The sequence below is a fragment of the Lissotriton helveticus genome, chromosome 11, assembly GCF_964261635.1.
Source record: "Lissotriton helveticus chromosome 11, aLisHel1.1, whole genome shotgun sequence".
Taxonomy (NCBI): domain Eukaryota; kingdom Metazoa; phylum Chordata; class Amphibia; order Caudata; family Salamandridae; genus Lissotriton; species Lissotriton helveticus.
The window spans coordinates 747,248,066-747,265,807 of record NC_136072.1 but is presented as its reverse complement, the minus strand read 5'-3'; the positions used below and the strand labels follow the sequence as shown (position 1 = coordinate 747,265,807).

The window sequence follows — 17,742 nt, the reverse complement described above, 5'->3', positions numbered from 1 at the left end:
TGCGCGTGCACTCCCCCCACCACTCCCTTTTGTTCTCTATTCGCCTCCCGCACCCGTGCGGTCTCTTGGGCTCTGCGGGCACAGCCATGTTTTTCAGTAATTGAAAAGAACACTTTTTGTAGCCACAGTAGGTATAGCCGTGGCACAGAGCAGCATACTGTGTCCCGGGATTAAGACATTGAAGGCATAACTTAACGTTTGCTTTTGTAATTTCTTCACTTGTAATTTTCTCCTCATGTATCAGTTATGTTCCTATTGTGAAGCGCTCTGACACCTTCGGGTAAAGTCCGCGCTATATAAAACGCATAAAATAAATAAATAAATAAAATAAGTAAAGAGCCACTGTTTTATATTTCTTTTAAAAACATCACACATCTCCACTAGAAGTGCTTCAACAGTCGGGCACTTACTGCACCATCAATCAGCACCACCAAAGCATCACTCAGCACCACCACAGAACCACTCAGCAACACCACAGCACCACTCAGCACCACCACAGCACCACTCAGCACCACCACAGCATCACTCAGCACCACCACAGCACCACTCAGCACCACCACAGCATCACTCAGCACCCCCACAGCATCACTCATCACCACCACCACAGGACCACTCAGCACCACTAAGCACTACCACAGCACCACTCAGCACCACCACATTATCACTCAGCACCACCACATTATCACTCAGCACCACCACAGCACCACTCAGCACCACCACAGCATCACTCAGCACCACCACAGCATCACTCAGCACTAAGCATGAGCGCAAAATCCGCTCCGATCGCGGATTTTGCGGATTTTCGGCAAATCCGCGATCCGCGAACTCTCGCGGATTTGCCGAAAATCCGCAATCCGCGATCGGAGCGGATTTTGCGGTCAAAAGTTCAAGCGCGCCTAATTAACGATGGCGCCGGCAAGCTGCCAGCGCCATCCTGCAATAGTTACTTAATTAGCTTCAACAGGAAGCTCTAACAGATAAGATACAGCAGGGGCTCGAGCGCCTGCTTTATTTTAGCAGTTGGAGCTTCCTGTTGAAGCTAATTAAGTAACTTTTGCAGGATGGCGCTGGCAGCTTGCCGGCGCCATCGTAAATTATTTCAACAGTGGTGTCTTCTTGAATAAATATGAAGGGCAGGGTTCATTCGGGCACGACGGTCCTGGCACAAAAAAATAAACCTCAACAGGAAACACTTGCAAATATCAATAAAGCATGTGCCCTAGTTGAAGCTTAAATTCAGTGACTCATTCATCAGCCCAAAAATTAATCTGCTGCTCTGATCGGTCTCTGACCTTTTATACACACAAGAGGCATGCTCGCATGGACGCCCCGTCCGTTTGGCCCCGCCCACACACTCGAGGTGTGCACCGTCTTCCCGCCATTTACCCACTATGATGGACATTTCACTCAAGGGACCCCTGCGCACTTCGGCGCGATTGCATAGTGACACACACTTGGTCGCTGGAACTAGTTGAAGCGCAAATGCAGTGACTCATTCAGCAGCCCAAAAAAAAACGTGAGCGTTGGGAGGCTGGGCATCTTTGACTTTTACGAGCGCAACCCCCGTGCTGTTCCTGTGACCAGGGGCTTCTGTCTCTTAATCTGCTGCTCTGATCGGTCTCTGACCTTTTAGACACACAAGAGGCATGTGCGCTCGCGTGGAAGCCCCGTCCGTTTGGCCCCGCCCACACGCTCGAGGAAGCCCCGCCCCCAAATCCGCAAATCCGCTGAATCCGCGGATTTTGCGGATCCACGATCCGTGAATCCGCTGAATCCGCGAATCGTGGATCCGCAAAATCCGCCCATGCTTACTCAGCACCACCACAGCATCACTCAGCACCACCCCAGCACCACTCAGCATCACCACATCATCACTCAGCGCTACCCCAGCATCACTCAGCACCACGACATTATCAATCAGCACCACCACATTATCACTCAACACCACCACAGCACCACTCAGCACCACCACAGCATCACTCAGCACCACCATAGCACCACTCAGCACCACCGCAGCACCACTCAGCACCACATTATCACTCAGCACCACCACATTATCACTCAGCACCACCACAGCACCACTCAGCACCACTACAGCATCACTCAGCACTACCACAGCATCACTCCGCACCACCACAGCATCACTCAGCACCACCACAGCACCACTCAGCACCACCACAGCATCACTCAGCACCACCACAGCATCACTAAGCACCACCACAGCACCACTCAGCACCACCACAGCATCACTCAGCACCACCACAGCATCACTCAGCGCAACCCCAGCATCACTCAGCACCACCACAGCATCACTCAGTGCCTCCACAACATCACTCCGCGCCATCACAGCATCAATCTGTGCAACCATTCAACAACAACTGGTTCAAATATGTTCTCTCAATGTTTCAAGCTTTATTACAAATGTCACAAAAAGATGTTAATATTTCACTTCTGTTCTTGGATTTTCATCACAATAAAATACACTGAACATAATCTTCACTAAAGTTATTTACAAAAGTTAAAGCTATTGCCATTATAAATTACAATCACTTCTATTTAAGTATTAATTATTTAAAAAAATTAAAAGCCATTGTTATTTGTAATATCAATACATCTAAGTCACGTAAATACAATACATGTTGCATTACAAATGCTATAGGTGTCATATTTGCGAAAGTTATAACTATTGGCATTGTAAATGACAAAGCTATTAATTTAGCTATTTTCAAAACCAACACATGAATAAAAAAAAATGTCATTTACAAGACCAATAGCTCAAACTTTCAAAATGCAAGACCATTGCAAATGCTTATTTTTCCTGTCCTGGTTCTCTGGCATTGGATTTTGGAAATCCCTGGCCTCCCTGCTGCTTGGTATTTTTGTGTCTCTGTTGGCCCTCTCCTTCAGGGGATTTTTCCAGATTGCCTATCGCCTAGTCCTGAGTTGATTGGCTGTGCCTGGTCTGGTGGTGGGGGTAGACGGTGTCTATGGAGTCTTTCATCCCTCTTGTCCTTGCTCTTCTGTGTGTCTGACGCATTTATTGCAGGCTGCGTCAGGCCCTTGGGGTTCCTGGCAACCCTGCTTCTTGGGTTTCATTCTCACCAGTGGATGCTTGGTGTTGTGCCCTTGCTGTGGCCTGCAGTTGACCTTGGTGCTGTGGCTCCCTAGTGCGCTTCGCCTCTGCTGCCTCTCACTGGTCACGAGCGGCTGTCCTGGGGTGGCTGGTGGCTCGGGGGCTGAGCTGGTGGTGCCCCTGGGGTTCTTGGTTGCCAGTGTTGGTGCTTGTCTGTTGCCCTGTGCAGGGCTTGTGGGGTGTGCTTGGACTGGCTGGTGGGGGGTGTGTCCTGTGTTGTGGTTTCTTCTCACCTCTCTCGTTCCTTTTCGGGTGCCTTAGCCAATTTTGGAGGTCCTCTGCCTACCTGATACCAGGGAAGTTTCCACCAGAGGGGGCTGGGTGTTGTGAGTCATTCTTCCCATCTGCCACTGCTGCTCCTTCCTATCTCTGCTGTTGCTTATGGTTGGCCAGTGGGGGCATTTGTGTGGCTGCCGGTGACGTCTGTTGTCTGCCTGCCCTGGGGTGATTACTGTGTTGCGGCTTTTCTAGGTTTTGCTCCTTCTTGGGGGCCCTGTTGCTTCTTCTCTGACATAGCTTTACATTGGCCCAGGGATGGCAGTGGCTCGGGATTTGTGCTTGGGTTGCCCCTGGTGCACCTGGTTGCCATTGGCCTGGTTTTTGGGGTCCCTGCATTGTTGACTTAGCCCTGTCACTTTCCACTTGGGGCTTGGTCCTTTGGCATTCTTGCACGGCTTCCTGCTGGGTTTCTTTCCGGTCGGTGTGTTGTGATTCAGGGGCTGGTTTTGTGCCTCTGGTGTCTTAGGTCCCTAGTCTTTCTGAGTTTTTGGTGGCCCTGCTGTTGCTGTGTCTGCTTGTGTTCAATCTCAACCCAGTCCCTCTTCCGATCCATGCCTCTTCGGTGGGTTGTGCACCTGTGGGCCCTCCAGGCTCATTCCTCCTTGGGTTGTGGTGTCACCACAGGTCTTCTGGTCTGGTGATGGGGCCTTGTCTTTGCCTCTGTCTGTCTTAGCCTCCCTGTCCCTTTGTTTGGCCCCTCATTGGCCTTTCGGGGTCTGGTTGGCAATGCCCTTGTGTCCTAGTTGTGGGGCTTCCAGGTTGTGCCAAGGTCTTACCTTCAGGGGGTGTCAAGCTCGGACCTTAGGGGCCTTGGTGCCTTGGTGAGTTACCTTTGGGTGTCTGCTTGTGGCCTTTGTCTAGCTTACCATTCTCTGGTCACATTGCGCCTTGCTTGGGTGTGAGTCTTTTGGTGGTTCTGTGCCTGGCGTAGCAGGGGGCTAGGTCTGCCTCTCTCCTTTACACCTGCCTTCCCCTGGTGCGGGTTGGACCATGGAGTTGGCATGCTGGTGTGGACTGCTTGGCTTACGCCCTGTCCTCCTGCCACTTTGTGTTCCCTTTGTGGTCTAGTTGTGGTGGGTTCCTGCACCTTTTTCTCTGTGCCCTGTGTTTGATGGTTTCAGGATTGTGGCCGTTGGCCCTCTGCCACTCATTCCAGGCTGGTGAGGGTGTCATGTTGGTGGCCTCATGTCTTGCTGGCTTGTCTGTTGTTCAGTCTGCTGGCTTTTTGAGAGCCTGTGGGGACATCTGTGGGTTTGGACTATGGGCCATCCTGTTTGTCTCTCCTGTTCTTGTGGCCCTTGTGCGGCTGATATTGGGACTTGCTTGGGGTGGTTCTTGGTGTCATCTTTTGTCCTTCAGGGGGGTGGGTTGGCTGGTGGTTTGGTTGGGGGTTTCTTTCCTTCCAGGTTCCTGGGTTCCTCTTCAGTTGCCTGTGACTTGGTCTTCTCCAGTCCTGTCTTTTTCACCTGAGGTTGTCCTCCGGGTTTTGTGGCTGTGAGTGTCACCCTTGGTGTGGTTGTTTGGGGTGGGGGTCTTCCCTGTTGGCCCTGTTTGGTCTTTGGGGTCCCCTGGTCTCTGTGTCCTTGGGGAATGTTTCCTCTCCCCACTCTTGGTGCTGTGCACTGGTCTGGTTCAGGGTCTGCTGAGTTCCACCCCCTGTTTTCCTTGGGCAGGGTCCTGTTGTTTACCTTGGTTTTTTTGGTGGGGTTGTACTTTCTGGTGTTCTGCCCTCTGGTTCTTCCCCTGCCTTTGTCTGTCCTGGTGAGGTCTGTGTTTCTCTGCCTGGTCCCTAAGGATAATATTCAGATGGTGCTGTTCTGGTGCTCATGATTCCTGCTTCTTTCTTGCCGCGTTCATGTCTTTGTTGGGAGAAGTTCCGGTTCGTGTCCCAGTGACCCTTAGTTTTGGGTGGTTGCCTCGGTCCTCGTCTGTTTGCCTGTCCCTGTGCCCCGGCTCCTTCTCCCTGTTTGGGTGATTTAGGCTGTAGTCCAGTGTCTACGCTGCCCTGGGGCTTCGTCTTCCTCTGGGGGTTTTCCATGGTGGTGTCCTCTGTGCTCCCTGCGTGCTGGGTCTGTCAGTTCGGGGGGACTGGTTCTTGGTCGCTGCTTCCTCCCATCCTGGTTTGGTCTGTGTGGGCCTACCCTAATTTAGTCCTCTGGGATAGTGCCTTGGCTTTGTTGACTGGCCCTGTCCTCTTTTGTCTGGGCTGGTCGGCTGTGGGCCTCCGCGGGAGGGTTGTGGTTGGTCCTGTCGCTGGCTGTGTCGCCCTGTGTCTCCTGGTTTGGCTGGGCCTGTTGGGTCTTTGCTTGTTTTCAATTGGCTCTCTGGTGGGGTTTGTTGTGGGTCATTTCAGCAGTGTTGGGCGTGCTTCGGTTGTCTGCAGGGGGTTGCTCTCTGTGGGGTCTGCTGCAGAGTCTATGGCGCTTCATGCTATTCCTAGGCTTGATGGCTTTCTCAGGAGGGGTGGCCCTTATGGTCTTTTTGTGCCCTCTGCGGTGCCTCCTCTGTTCTGGTCCGCCTTGTGCTGGTTGGTTCTGGAGACATTGTTGCTTCAGCCCCTCTGGAGATTCACCTTTGGGCTTGGGGTCTCAGTGGTTTGCCTCCTTTTTGGCTTTGGCTGGTAGTCTTTGCCTTGTCGCCTTCTGCGCTGGCTCCCTTCTGCTTGGCGATTGGGTCGGTGGGGTGTGGGTGTCCTGCTTGTCCTTTTTTTCTATTGGTGCTTGTCTCCTTGAGGCTGCTGGTGCCTTCTGCTTCTGAGGTGCTGGTTCTCCTGGCACTAGGTTATGTCCCTGGATTCCTGGTGTGTCTGGTCAGCTTGGGTCTTATTCTGTGTGTGGCCTCTCCACTGTCCTTCTGCTGCGGGCAGTCTCTGGTGTTTCCTTGTCGGAAGCTCCTCCTTAGTTATTTGTCAAGGGTGTTCCCAGTGTGAGTTTGCTGCCCTCTGGGTTGGCTGCCCTCTGCGTGGCTGCCGTCTGGGTGGCATCTTCCTTTTTGTTCTCCTTGATAGTGTCCTGCGTGTTTTGGGGGCTTTGGCCCTGTTGTTTGATTGGGAGCGTTTTAGGCTGTGTGCGCCTGCCTATGATTCTCCTTTGGTTCTCCCATTTGATACGTTTGAGATGATGCTTTTCATTATGGCGTCCTGGGTATTCTTGGGAGTTCAGAAGGCTGGGTTTCTGGCTTTGGTATACTCCATTAGTAAGGAATGGAACGAGGACTGGAGGGACCTGGGGGTAATGCCCTATTACTTATGTAATCTTTGCTACTCCTATTCCTGTTGTCCTTTTCCCATTTCTTACTCCCCTCCATCCCGGATGGCCGACCTTTCTGTCAGTGGCTTGATAGTTCAGTCCGAATGTTGGGTATGTACTGATTATGTACTCCCATTGGGAGGGGATGGGGTTAGGGGTCCCAGCATTCCCCTATTTTTTTCTGTTGTGGAGATGGTCATCTCCATTAGAAAGGACTGGGACAAGGACAAGGGGATCAGGAGTATTGAAGATTGCCAGTAAGTAATATGGCATTAGTTAGGGGAGCATGTATCCAAAATCTGACAAGTGTGTATCACACAAATGAGTCAAATGTACATGGGAGGGCAGTTGATATGGTAGTATTTAGATAAAGCAAATGTGATAAAAATTGTCTAAAAAACAACCAAACTAGCTGTTCACAGATTGAGTTGATTAATGTATTTGCACTTAGGCTTTCAGACAGCATGGCCACACATAAAAAAGTGTTCGGATACTTGTCTAAGAATCATATGTCCTATTTCAAATAAAGGAGCAAGGTTGGTGGATGCCATTGGATCGAAATAAATGTGTCTTAAAAGTCACCTTTATTGTGTTGTTATGATAAAGAACTCATGGTAGAGGGGTAAGGGACTGAAGGAGGAAGCAGACATGTATTTTAATCCTTGGTAAAGGTGAGTAGGAGCTTGAGTGCAGGATGGAGCATGGGCCGGATACAGTGACCAAGTTAGGCCCACTGGACAAAGTATCCTAAATATTCGTTTGCAAAGTGTTATGGGATACCACTTTAAGATGCATCACCAGTGAAGGTTCCAAAGAAGCTGGGGGGCTGCAATACGATGTCCTAAGTCATCGGTTAAGGGCTGCATCGAGGCTGCATCGTGCAGTGGCGGTTGAAATGCGGCTGCTACGAGATGTGCCATGCTGCGTCTGTTCTGCTCACAAGACCACAGCTGGGCTGCAAACCACATTCAGGCCCCCTTCCAAGGGAGGGGGGGCACCAACAGACGGAGGGACTTAGACCAGACAGAGACCAGATGCTGGGTTCAAAGTGGTTGCAGCTTTTTATGATCCTGAGGTTCTGATCAGTAGGTCAGCCAACAATCCCATGGAGTCACTCTAGTGGTCCTGTGCTCAGGATGCAGGTCCAGTCCTTCACACTCTTGCAGCAGGGATATAGAGTACCAGTCCTTCTTGCAGAGTGGCATAACAGTACTTATGTGTCTACCACAGGTTCAAAGGTGCACTCAAGCGTTCAGGCTCGGGTTCCATTATTTGTACCTGGTGCCCACTTTGAAGTAGGAGAAGATTCTGGAGGCCCCCCATAGGGTTCTTGGAATTTCCTGCCTCCCTGCCCTGGTCCCAGCTTGTCTGGGGTCACAAAAGACTAGTATCAAACTCTTAGCATCTGTGCTGAGACAGCGCTCTTGTGATGTGTAAGTGTGGTATGTGATAGTTCCTTCCCATCATAAAGTCAGAGATGGCCCATCCTGCCAACATCTATTCCCCTTTGTCTCACTGTCTGGGAGCAATACACAAAGTAGGCAACAACAACATTTCTCCTATTATTTTTCTCTGGAACGCCCCTTTGCATCTCATTAGAGATGCAAGAAGAAGCGTAGAGAAAAAGGGTGCTAACATGCGAATTTGCGTGTTAGCACCCTGTTGCTGATAGGGAGATAATTTTAACTCCGCTTTCTTGGCTTTTAAAGTAAAAAAAGCAGGGATAATTCCCTTGATAATATGCCCCAGTAACCTTTCAGACCTGCGCCTCGGCACTCCCAGAATACCCTATAAATTCAGTCCAACCATGAATTTATGAGCAAGTGAGGGATGGTCTGAGGGCGGTGGAAGCAAAAGAGTGATGGAGGAAAACGCATCCCGTTTGACAGAGAACCTTCTTCAGATGAGAGAGGGTGCGGTAGTACACCTATAAAATGGAACAATATACGGACGTGTTCTCCTCAAGGGAGAGCAGCGTGATTGCTTCATAGCCCACCAGCCACTCTGGCCCCTCTGTCTTATCACATTACTCTAGTTTACATTGTCTCTGCATAAACCCAGAAGTAATAATGCAAATAAGAGCCGAATATGAAAGGCTTAATTACAACCAGGAGATTGTTTTCACTATGCGCGGTTATTAAAGGCACAGCAGCTTTAAGGAGCATCTGCAGATGGAAGAAAAAACGAGTCAGGGTGTCATTTATATAACGCATTCTGTGGGTGATGTTGGAATGTTGGGCATACAGGGCTTTGAAGAGCCTGCAATACTGCAATTCAGCTCTGCCTAAATCTACACTTTCTGGGATTAGGTTTTCCAATGCTTTGCTCCTTGATTTTTAAGTCGAGCCTAGGCAGTGCATGCACTTTCTAGAAGACATGCTGCTTTCAGTATGTGGGCTTTCATCCCACCCTAGCTGCGGATTTGTAAAGGAGAGCATCACTTGCAAAAGCTTGCTTCTCAATGGTGTCTTTGCCTCCTATGTCCCACCCTCCCATGTCTTTCTCCTCCCCTGGACTATTGGCCTATTATGGGTATCCATTCAACAGGATTTTTAGGTCGAGCCTGGGCAGGCATGCAGTAGTGGAGTATGGCTTTGAAGCCCTGCCTACGCTCTGCCCATTTATTTAATTGGCTTGTGTCATTGTGCTTCGTAAACGTGGGTTTTCGAGTCATTATTAGACTTGTTAGTCCATCCGTGGTACCGCCTTGTCTGCATTTATCACCTCCCATGACGACTGAACCTTCTACTGGTGTTGTTACATGGTCTGCTTTATAAGTAGGTGAGCATTATTTAATTTAATGCTCATCCCATATTCCAACCACTACCTCGCAGCACGCCGGCCGCTTTTATTTTAATTTTTACTAATGGAGGTCCACCTTAACTATAGCAGCTGCATTTTTTATTTATTTATTTTAGCAGCTCGGTCCGCATTTAGCAGCCGTGCTTATTTATTGATTTTGCTTACTAGCGCCCATGCGGCGCTTTCACATTCATTGAGGCCGTGCATCTTTCTTTACACAAACCTTGTCTAAAAAAGGTAAATGCCCAATATGAAAGTGAAAGTGCAGCATGGGCGCTTTTACCCCAAAAAACCATCTGTTTGACAAACTGATGCCTTTTTTTGTCAAAGCCCCCATGTCGCAGTTTCACTTTAATGTTGGTCACGCCCCTTTCTTTAGATGCTGCTTGTCTAAAGAAAGGGCCGCCGCCTTCATGAATGTGAAAGAACCGAATGGTAGTAAAAAAACAAATATTTGCAATGCAATAGGTCCCACATTTGTGAGAGTTTAAGCCATTGCATTGCCAATAGCTGAAACTCTCCTTAATGCAAGACCAATTACATTGCAAGTGCTTGTTTTGTTTGTGCTCACGCACTCTTTTAGTTTTGCACCACCATTTTTGTTTATCTCTACCCCAAAAGCAAGTTGGTTGCAGCCTTCTTTACTCTGGGAGACTGTCTTGTTCCCGTTTACTTGCGGCACAGGCCTTGTGCCGTCCCACCTTCCCCCAATTAAACATATGTGTGGTGCCCTGCTTCGCAGCTGCTTCATCTTTAAGCCTAGGACAGTTAACACGGTTCGTTATCTGGGCATACAATCAACAGACTACAAGTTACAAGACCAAACCGGTTTGATCCCTGACAGTTCCAGTTATTTTCTTTTTAATTAATTTACAATGTTTCATTTACTATTCATTGGCAAGTTCTCCACCTTTCGTGGTGATTTTATAGCGGCACACCGGTTAGCCCTCTTTGCTGGAGGCCATCTGGGTCTTTGCTGGAGGCCATCTGGGTCCAGTGCTATACACTGAGGGGTTGCTGATTGCCTCCACTACCACACCCACCAACTCGCATCCTCATCGAGGACACAGCTCTGCCTGTGTGAGACATTCTTATTTTCTCATGCGTTCATGAGTGGGGGCCATCCTTCGGCAAGCGATTCTCCGATTAGGAGTTCACTTCTGTTCTAATTGACAACACCAGACTGCTCACATCGGGATCCTCCCCATTTTCTATCCATGCATAAGTAAGGATTGCTCTGTCTACTGCTATTAATGCATTCTTCCACTTCTGTAGTTCTATTTCACATACTAGTCATGTTAGTGCTTGTGTAGAGCTTAATTCCCCCACTGGGCCACCTCCACCTGCCAGCGGCAGTCTGTACAGGTAACAGCGATTGACGGTGGGGCCAGGAAGGGGGGGATTTCGAGGGACGATGATGAGGGAAAATTAAATAAATAATTTGTTTCCCCTCAATATCGTCTATCGGAATCCCCCCACCCGGCCTCACCGCCCCACCGCTGTTACCTGCAAGGATCGCTGCTGCCACCTGCATAGTTTCGAAAGCCTTGCAGTGAGCACACATGGGAGGGCAGGGCTTTACAGGGTAGACAAGAACCGGAAGGAGGGGAATGTCCTCTAGTCCCCTCCTAGAGCTGTATAGAAACATGTGAAATGATAGACTAAAACATCTCACACTGCAGATAGTCATAACTAAACTGATGTACCGTGAAGCTGCCTCTGTGCGACATGATGTTCTCACAAATCGCTAGCAATCAGTAAGTAGTTGTGATGTCTCTGCTGGTTTTTAAGAAGGAAGTCCATGACTGGTACGTATCTGGCTAAGTACTTGCAGGAACATTCTGTCTGTTTGGAAAGAAACTTGAGTGTGTGTTTTTTGTTTTGTTTACATTTTGGACACTCAGTGCTATCATTGTCTGCTTTCTACCTCACAGACAGCGCAGTTGCCCTTTTTCCATGATTAATCGCATGTTTTTCGCAACAACATTCTAGTTTCACACAGAAATATCGGGTACCATTAAGGCAGTGGTACATCTATTGCATTCACCCAATATGGGCGTACTGAGTTGCAGGTATGTGTACTATTTGACCATTAAAGTAGGAGTAGTTTCTCATAGGTCCCGTGGTCACAAAGTGGTGAGACCACGTGGCTAGTACTGCTGTCGCTGGGAGACCACAAGGTCAGATCTTAATGACCTCACACACCTGACACAGTGTGTCATGCTTCATTATTGGGTGCTCCTCGTCTTGCCGGCTCTGCAATGCCTGACGGGCTTGGGGGCTCTTTGTCGGAGATCTTTTGATCCAAATTCATGAATACATAAGAGGGGGCTATGCGAAAGTGTGTCAAGTGAAAAGTGAGGTGTGTCTAAAATAGACTCTGGTGCCCTAAAACCAATTTTTATGGGGTAAGGGTACCAGGACTAAATAAAAACAGTAGTGCTATCTTCTGGTCACAATCTACCTATATAGCTGTATGCAAAGTGAGGGTGACATGTTTCGTGCCTTGATTTCCCAAAGGGTCAGTCGGCACTTCATCAGGACCAGAAATAGACATTTATGTCCCCCTGAAGGCCATGAGACCTCCCTTCTAATAAAGGATGGCCGCTCATTATTTATGATACTGCACCTGAATGGTTGCAGCTTAGTGATTCCATCCCATGGTGTGCAGAACAATACCCCTTAGGCAAGTTGGAGGGTCAACGAAAAACTACAGGACACGTAGTCAGGTTAGGGACAGTGCTGCAGGACCTACCCTCCTCCAAAGTGCCTAGAACCAGCCGCGGTTGGTAGTGGGAGTACCTGCCGGGCAGTGACGTGGGGAGGGTGAGGGGTAGTAAACTATGGTTTACGGAGGTTTACAGGTAAGTAAACAATTAAATAAATAATTCAAATGTCTTTGCGTGCACTGCATCCCCAAATGCGATGCAGTGCGCGCAACGAAATTCTTTTTATTTATTTATATGTTTACGTACCTGTAAACCTCTGTAATCCATAATTTACTACCCCCACCCTGCCCATCCTCCTCCCCACATCACCGCCTGGCAGGTACTCCCACTACCGACTGCGGCTGCCTGGAACATCACATTCCGGGGACAGTAACACTACAAATTAGAAATATGATACATATTCATCAACACTCAGCCCTGTGAGATTGGACAAGCAATGAATAGCTGACTCTCAGATGGACATGAAATATTTACTCACTGGTACAACTTGAATTAAGTTGCAGAATAGAACAACTGTCCAAAATTGTATTGTTGTAGCATTTGAGAGAGTCGCAAGACATGCCTGGTTGTTTGATAGCTAATAATGCTCTTAGAATAAAAGAACACAGGAAGAATGTGCTTGCGTGCCTTCGAGTTCACAAGGTAATAAACAGGTCTTAGAAGGGGGTCACCTCCTTTAGCATGAGTCCTCTTCCTGAAATGCCAAGCACAGAAAGATTGGCCTTCCAGGCTACAGTACTTTTTAATTATTTATCTGAGAAGGACATCAAGAATGCTCCCCTCTTCCTAAATTCAACGAGTCCCTACCCCTGTCTAGATTTACATTTCAGGGTAGCATGCAGCTGAAAGTATTCAATTTACACCTTTCGGATTTTTAACTGCCACCATTTTGTAATTTTTCACAAGGAGAAATACAGAAGCATAAAATCGATTTGTTTTTGTTCACCCCCACTGAGAAAAACAGAGGATGTACCCATAGCTATCTAAGTCATGCTTTTAACAGCAAAATGTAGACTCTGCAAACGTCGAAAAATAAATATAAATTGCAATGACCAGCAGTCAAAAACTTAAAAATCACTGATCACATACTGAGGGGCCGATTACGATGTTGTTCGGAAACTGTTCAGAATGAATCGGTCTCGGAATCTTTTCCAAACTAATCGGGTCCTGTGACTCCGAACGACAGATTAAAATGCTTCCCAACATCGTTCGGGCGGACTCGCATTGACTTCAATGGGACTCTGTGTTTTGAACGAGAACGCGGGCTCCCATTGAAAAAAGGGGTGGTTGGGGAAAACCTTGCACCCTGTGGCAGACACCACATGGTGCCTGCCACATTGTGCATGGTTGGGAAGAGGGGTCCCTTGTGTACCCCCAGGGATCCCAACTAGATGCCTTTGCCTTACGGGGGGCCCGCAACAGACCTCCAAAGACAGATTCCGAGAGCCATTTTGTGTCAGGCAGACCGAATCGGAACGGCTGCCCGAATCGGTCATCGTAATCGCTTGTTTGGAAACCGTGTCCATAGAGCTGTACGATTTGGCACAAAAGACTCGGGCTGTTCGAATGCCTTTTGGAACCGATTGTTGGGAAATGTGTATGATTCGTTCAGAAAGAAGGGTTTCAAATCGGATTCTGTAATACTGAATCCCATCCAGAGACTTTCCCAATGACATCGTAATCGGCCACTAAGTGTGTATGTAAGTAGAAAGGCGTATCAACTCAGTCTTAGAATAGGTGATGAGTGTTTTTGCTATTTTTACTAACTTATCAATTTCTAGAAGAAGCTCCAATTTGTTTTAGCCATTTGTTTTGTTGGCATTTTCTTGCCGATATTCTGATAGATCCAGTTAAAGAAGTCTTACCGTTAATACAATCAATTATACAGAATTAATAAAGCATAGAAAAATCCGGTCTGGTTCAGTCTTGTAGTCTTCAGATTCCAGACAAATCTTTATGTATTAAACCACTGAGCTATCTTTCCTGCATAATGTCTTAGTCGGTAGGATATTCTTTCCAAGATGAAACTATTGTTCACTGGACCTTGCCTGCTTGGTAGGTTGCACGCACTTGACCGGTCTCTGGGCGACTGTACTCCTGACAGATGCAGAGATGGTTGTTCTTGTCATGGGTGGCTGTTGCTTGTTGTCATGGCAGCAGGACGTCTCCGAATTTACGCACAGAGGCCACCGTCTCAGCTATGGTGCTCTGTCTGCTTCTTTGGAAATAGTTTCCAGAACTGTCATGACTTGTCACCTGTCTCCATTTACCTGTTACTCACACTCCATTATGTGGAGCACTGTTTGAAATATTAAATGAGTTAATTTGAGAAAGAAAGGTAATAAAATTGGACAACATAAGTAAAATAAAATTGTCATTTACAGCGACAATAGCTCTAACTTTCAGAAATGCGAGTTCGATTGCATTACAAATGCTTGTTTTTTTGTGCGCAGAACCTCTTCTCTTTTCACTCTTCTTGTGAAGTGTGCATGGTGCAACACATCTTAGTCCTCAGTTACTTGTATTGTTTTTAACTCTTCATGTTACCAGTGTGCCGTAATCTGTGATCCGTTGGGTGAACGTATAATAGGGTGACCAGGCGTCCCAGTTTTGCCAGGACGGTCCCCGTTTTTAACGAGCTGTCCCAGCAAATTTCAAGAAATTTTGCTCATGTCCCGGTTTTTAGAGAGGGTCGACTGAAAACGGTGGGAGGTGTTTTTTATGTTTTGCAAAGTAGGGAAAGTTAGCAGTTTTTTCAACAAAGCAATTTAATTAACAGGAAAGCTACTGGGCTTAAAAATTATATTTTATGTATGTTCTTACTGCCTGTTCTGTAATTTTCTGCTGAGGAGCGTTCTCATTGCTTGAAGTAAAATTGTAGTCCTTCTTCTGTTTTTTGTGAAATTTCCCAGTTTTTGGCTTTAAAATTCTGGGCACCCTAACGTATAAGAGGAGCGATTAACACACTTTGTATAATGTCCTTTTCAAAATTACAATTATGTTTTCTTACTTTCAAATGTTATTAAAATTTTTGCTAAAAACGCCTCTGAGGTAACAAGCTGGTATCTCATTTTGCCCCGTTGTTGTTCTTGTAAGATATTGGGAAATTCTAGGTTTTAGGTTGGCATCCTATTGAATTGTGGTACCACTAGTCTTATATTTTTAATAAGTAAAATAAAGCTACCCATAAAAGAAAAGGCAAAAGGATACAAGCTTAGCTGCCCGTAGTCGAGAAGAATTACCAGATTTGTAAACCAATATAGACATCTTAGTACACATTCAGCATTCTTAGATCAACAAAAATAATTGCTTGTATAACGTGTACTTTCAAACAGCCACCTGCATACAGTAAATATGCAATTTGTTTCTGATTATACGGCTACGAAGTTGTGATCTATAATGAACCAACAGCCAACTGTGAACGTTACTTTACTTTTCTGCTTAACACCATATTGACGTATTGTGATGTCTTGTTTTTTTCAGGTTCCTCGTCATATCAAGACTGTGCCATATTACAGCTGTGACCAGCCAGGGACGGGATACTGCCAGACTCATAAACCCCGACATATAAACAAAGGCTATGACGCTATCTCTCGGGATCAGGCCGAGACCACCAACTTGGAGCTCAGCCGCGACCACAGCTACATTGCCACGATAGCCCGCTCTGCTGCCCCCACCATTTACATCGAGAGAATACCTACCCTGTGATGGGAAATGCCCTGAAGGACAAAGGGGACCTCAGCACTGACACGAGTGGGGGCGGAAGGACAAACACAGACGCCATCTTGAACTTTAGTGGCAAAAACAAAGAGGGCATAAAAGGCTTCTTTCTATAACTTTGCAGACTTTCAACTTTCGAGGAACTCTGGAGGCATATTCTGGCCACTTGCGCCAATACCGCTTTGGAACTTTGACAAACAAGAGACCATTGACAAGGATGTAAATACTGCACAGTGACGACTGAGAAATAGATTTTCACTCTAGCTACATGAAGAGACAGGCCAAGAGTTTGCTTTGTGTATTTCTATTACCTCCCAGTTTTCTTTTTCTCCATCGCACGGTTCAAGAGGCAGAGAACCACAGGGTAACTGAGAACATGGGTGGGCTAGGGTAGGAAGGGTCGTGGGCGTGGCTTCTCGTTCATGTGTTTACTACTATAAATAGCTTTGTTTAAGTTGAGATTTATTATTATTATTATTATTTTTTATGGCATTTGCTTTTTTCCAATTGAAAGCTTCATACTATCAGATCCCAGACAAGGGAAAGCACCTGGATCCCCCCCAAAATATTGTTGACCCTGTAAATCGATGGCATATTTGATGCATGTCCATGTAAAAATACTTACTGCGCAGGGTTATTTAAACTGAAATTACCTTTATTGTGAATACAGTCATTACTGTTACTGCAACTCCAACAGGAAGTGCTCAGAAGTGTGATGCAGTCTATATGTGCCGCGTACTGGGCGGCTAGTGCGCCACCTGTTGATTTGGGTACACACGCAAGGCAGGCGTGCAGGAAAAGGGTGGGGGAGGGCAATGGGGGCGTATTTTGGTGAAACTCGGGAAACATATTTCTTAAACCGGGTGTAACATTGTTTTTTATTAATATTATCAGTTTAGCTTTTGTGTAGTTTTTATCAATAAAACCAAGGTGAAAAAGTGGTGAGAAATAAACATATTTTGTGATTGGAACACCACAGCCAGGCTACTGTGTGAGTGATTTGTGTAAGGACTCTGCCTAGCATGAAAAGGAGTGATCTTGGAACACCCTGCCTCTCCACCTCAGGCAACCCCAGTCGTTAACCCAGTTCAGGAAGGATCTCTGCTACTGAACCCCAGCGCCCAGATGGATCAGCAGCCCCCTCCGTCCTCAGCGCCTTGAAACCCTCATGGGTAAGTAGCTGTGCTTTATAAACCCCTCATTTGTTGGTTGATTGAGTAAATGATGTATGTGCAACCAGCGTGCAAGTGATGAATGTGAGACCGGAACCTAGATCTACAGATCTGTCTTGAAACACACAGAATTACCACATGGTGGCCTTCGGAGTCTGCAGGCTGATGCTCAATTGACCCAAGCAGAAAGTGACTAAGAAATGATGAGCAATAGGTCAAAGGCAGAAGCAGTGCAGGTAAGAGGCACAGAAAGGGCGGTTAGGGGTGATTGCATGTATATGGTAAATTCACAAGCACACAAACATATTATTAGAAATGGCATTTCTGGTTCGCTAGGGCTTGCTCCTAAGCCAGGCAGAAACCACCTCTCTAGTCAGGGCAAGGGAGTTACACGCTGAAGATAACCCCTGCTCACCACCTTGGTTGCTTGGCACGATCAGTCAGGCTTACCCCAGAGGCAATGTTTAAGGCGTTTGCGCAATACACACACACACAGCAGCGACACACTAGGCACACCACAAAAGAAACTCCACACAAGGTTAAATAAAAGATAGCCTTTGTATTACTCATAAACACATTAGATCATAATCACAAATATACACTGTGCCAACTGGCTCTAGGTAGTACCTTGCAGGGTATTATATACAGAACAGGGCCAA

At 47.1% G+C, this 17,742-nt stretch overlaps 1 protein-coding gene across 2 annotated transcripts in view; it reads left to right on the top strand.

Annotated features, from left to right (window-relative positions):
* Positions 1-16,742, top strand: part of LRRTM4 (leucine rich repeat transmembrane neuronal 4) — a 1,979,041-nt gene extending 1,962,299 nt beyond the window's left edge. Inside the window, exon 4 of one of the 2 annotated variants that reach the window (XM_078666618.1) lies at positions 15,675-16,742. In XM_078666618.1, the coding sequence (XP_078522744.1) occupies positions 15,675-15,899 (225 nt within the window). In that variant the 3' untranslated portion in view covers positions 15,900-16,742. The remainder of the gene's footprint in view (positions 1-15,674) is intronic. The other variant, XM_078666619.1, reaches the window with a different exon arrangement.
* The last annotated feature ends 1,000 nt before the right edge of the window (positions 16,743-17,742 follow it).